This window comes from Lipotes vexillifer, unplaced genomic scaffold (genome assembly GCF_000442215.2).
Source record: "Lipotes vexillifer unplaced genomic scaffold, Lipotes_vexillifer_v1.1 scaffold2641, whole genome shotgun sequence".
NCBI lineage: Eukaryota > Metazoa > Chordata > Mammalia > Artiodactyla > Lipotidae > Lipotes > Lipotes vexillifer.
This window is the reverse complement of record NW_006780363.1, coordinates 110830-114483: the sequence shown is the minus strand read 5'-3', so window position 1 is coordinate 114483 and position 3654 is coordinate 110830. Positions and strand designations below refer to the sequence as shown.

General features: G+C 48.9%; 1 protein-coding gene across 1 annotated transcript in view; it reads right to left on the bottom strand.

The window, feature by feature from the left end:
- FRMPD2 (FERM and PDZ domain containing 2) overlaps positions 1-947 on the bottom strand; it is a 31736-nt gene extending 30789 nt beyond the window's left edge. Inside the window, exon 1 of the mRNA XM_007453440.1 lies at positions 943-947. Coding sequence (XP_007453502.1) covers position 943 — 1 coding nt within the window. The 5' untranslated portion in view covers positions 944-947. The remainder of the gene's footprint in view (positions 1-942) is intronic.
- Between the last annotated feature and the right edge of the window lie 2707 nt (positions 948-3654).

Below are 3654 nucleotides of genomic sequence, written 5' to 3'. Positions count from 1 at the left end.
CATTCCTGCCTATCTCCCCTCCTTCTCACTGTGCCCAAACCCACGGTTGGTCAAGACCCGCTGTCACTTCCCCCATGCAGCCCTCCTCTGTCCCCTTATTTGGAAATCACCTCACTCTCGGGGGAGCAATAAAGCTGTATCTGTGTCTGCCTTAAACATTTAACCATTCTATCCCCTTTAAGAGGGTTTGTGTTCCTACCTTCTCCCCTAGAGACTAGGGGAAGGGCACCAACATTAGGACACTCATCACAGACTCATCCCATCTTCAGGGTTCTATAACACCATTTAATTCCCACAGCCACCCAGTGGGGTGGGCATCGCTGCTCCCACCACCAGACAAATGAGGAAAGAGAGGCACGGGTGTTACAAAAAACTAGCGCAACATCACACACAGCAGACAGCTGAGTAGGTGTAGGTGGATTTCCATGGCATTGGGCTCGTTCCAGCACTCTGCCTGAAGGGGACCCTGGGCTGGGTGATCTTTGCACCAGCCACAGCAAGGATGATGCACTTCTCATCCGTGCACAGGGATGACAGAGCCGGATGGATGCAGCCCTTGTCCCACCTCAGACCGGCCAGAGCAGTGGTGGGAAGTTCCACCTGAGCTCAGCCTCAGCTCGTGCTGATCTAGCCTCAGATGTGGTCCTCTTTCTGCCCTAGAGCTTCTTGAGCATCTTGGGCATCTCACCCACCCCCTCTATCCCCCCACCTTGCCCAACGGTATAGGAGAGTTCATACCTCCCACAGACAAGCTTGCACCAGAGCGGGATGGGAGCCGGTGCACAAGTGTCCACTCCCTGGTCCTTCAGACAGACAATTCTGGGAGGACTTCTGTGCACTTCTCATGGATTTAAGCCCTGGATGCCCACAGCAGCTATCTTGATGACACTGCCCCCTTTCTTTTCACTTTCCCTCCTTCCCTGTCTCACTTACACTGCTCACTCCTGCTTCTCGGCATCACCTCCACAAGAGCCACCTGCACCCAAGTCACTGTCTTGGGCTGTGCTTCTGGGGACCTCCCAGATGGCCAGAGACCCTAGATTTCCCTTTTCATAGAAGGTGACCCATAACCTGTGATGTGAGTTACTAAGGGCTGTGAAAGTCTGGCATTGATAAACTACAATTAGAGGAGAACCAGAGATTACTGAGAACCCCAATTCAGCCTCCTGTTGAGAAGGCTGGCTGCCATGCAGTGCTGCCAGTCCCCTCCTGTGCATGCCCACTGGCAGGTCACTGGAAGGGTGCTTTGCAGTCAACACATTCTCAAGGTGGCCTTGAGTCAGTCATGGCTTCTTTCGTCTTTTAATCTATAAAGTGTTATAAAGGACTATCAGTTTGATGACAGATCAAAGATGGCCACATATGCTTTGACACTCCTACATCAGGAGGTGGGGTCTGTTTCTGCTGCCCCTGAATCTGTGCTGACATGTGACTACTCTGACCAAGAGAGTATGGCAGAAGTGACCCTGTGCCAGCCCCAGGCCCAGCCTTTTAGGAGACTGGCAGCTCGCCTTGGGCCCTTGGAGCCCTGAGCTGCCATGTAGAAGCCTCACTACCTTCCACATGGAGGCACCACGTGGAGAGGGCCTGAGACCACACTGGGCTTGAGAAGCTCACCATCCCAGCCATCCCCACTGAGGGCCTGGGCACATGCACAACACAGTCCTGGAGCCTCCAGACCAGTCCTGATGAGTACCCTCAAGAGAAGCAGAAGAATCGCGCAGTCAAGCCCTGCCTAGATTTGTAACCCAGAAAATCGTGAAACAGAATAGCAAAATGCATGTTGTTTTAAGTCACTATGCTTTGGAGTTGTTTGTTATGTGGTAACAATAATAGTTTTGCTTCATCATTATTGAGTTAGTTTGCAGTGCGTGGTGATGCATATTTGCGTCAACAGAATCTGGAGCAGTAATTTTCTAAGAATTACTTTAAGATATAATATATGCATTGCAATTCAAATCAATCACCCACACCCTCTTGCTGAAGCAGATGTATAACTCATTCCAGAAAACAGCTCCCTCCCACAGCCCCCTTCATTGGTCCTGTGCTGCCTGTGAATCTGTGCTATTTATAGAACTTGTAATGTAAGTGCAATCCAACTTCGAGGCTATTTTAAAATTTATGGATCATTATGTTATAATGTGAAGTTGTGTTGATAAGCTCATTATTTTCCCTTGCAAATTAAATTGCAAGCAATCCATCAAAAGAGAAAGCAGCGGCAATGTAGAGCTTAGGAGTACAGACTCCAGGGCCAGCTGTGTGTGTGTTCAAGTCTCACACTGGGAGGAAACAGAAAGCGCTTCACAAGGTTGTGAGGGTAAAAGTAGCTGATGGGTACAGTGCTTAGAACAGTACCTGGCTAAATAGGCTATTGCAACTTGTTTATTTTGTCCCCTTCGATTTTGTATCACCACCTAGCTCTTTCTGCACCAAAAGATAGAGCAACGCAGCAGGGAGACACGGGATGTCTGTCCCGTGTCTAGCATAGATCTGGCCCATAGCTGCCCTTCGGGTAATCTCTGGATTTAGTTGATAATTACCCAATGAATGCATACTTCCCTCAGACATTTGACATCCTTTAAACAATGTCTTCACGTATGGATTTTACTCCAGAGCACCAAGTACATGATGCTTTGGGCCCAGAGAACAGATATGTCAAACCCACCTGCCTCTGAGCCCTTGTGCCCTGGTCCCATTGCTGGTGTCCACAGTGAAGTTATCCACTGATGTGTGTAGCAGGCCTCCTGCCGCACCCTCCAGCCCGGGTACAAACAGCGCATTTTCTGAGCACGACAGTCTCTGGATCCAAGTGAGCGGCTTGGACTGGGCCAGGTGTGCAAGACTCCGATTGGCCATTTGCACACACTTATCATAGTCTGCAACGTGGGAGAAACAGATAAACATAAGTACTCACAAGAAGGATGCTGGCCCCATCGCTCTTGTGGCAGCCACACATCACAGGCTCCAGGTTCCGTCCTGGCTTTCTTTGTCTGCATGGAGGGGCCTAGTTTTCCTCATGCTAGCTCGTGGAGCTCCTATGATTAGCCCTGAGAATGCCACGTCTGCCTAATTGGCACTAACTAAGGAAAGAAAACTCAGACGCACAGGAAGGAGGAAACAAGACGCCCTCCACCCCCTGGCAGCTGACAGGCCTTGGAGCCATGGTTCACGGCAGTGTCACAGAGCCAGCAGAGCCTTGTATAAAATTAACCGCTGTCATCCGCTCTGCTCGCTGCCTTTACAAACCATCCTCCAAACGTTGTTTTAACAAATAGGTCTGCAAACTACCTGAGCTCCCAAGATTACGCTCTGCCCTGTGGAACGTAATCTTTCATCTCTACACGGCTTAGTTTCCTTGGTAATAATATTTAAGATCCGATTTTCTGAAATATGAATACGGATCAGATGTGTTGTCTCCCAGCTTTCACACTTCCCTTCCTCCCTTCTTGCAGAAAGAGGTAATAAATGATTCTAATGAGCCCAGGAATGTAAGTGGTTCTCACCACTTCACTCTTCACGTCTTTCATAGGAAACTGGATTTGATAGATAGATTCCTTAAATTAACTAGGATTAATACAAAGCCCAGTTTGTATTTTGAAAAAAGAGAATGATGATTGTGTTCCAACCATCTGTTCCCTGTTAAAACCAAGAAGG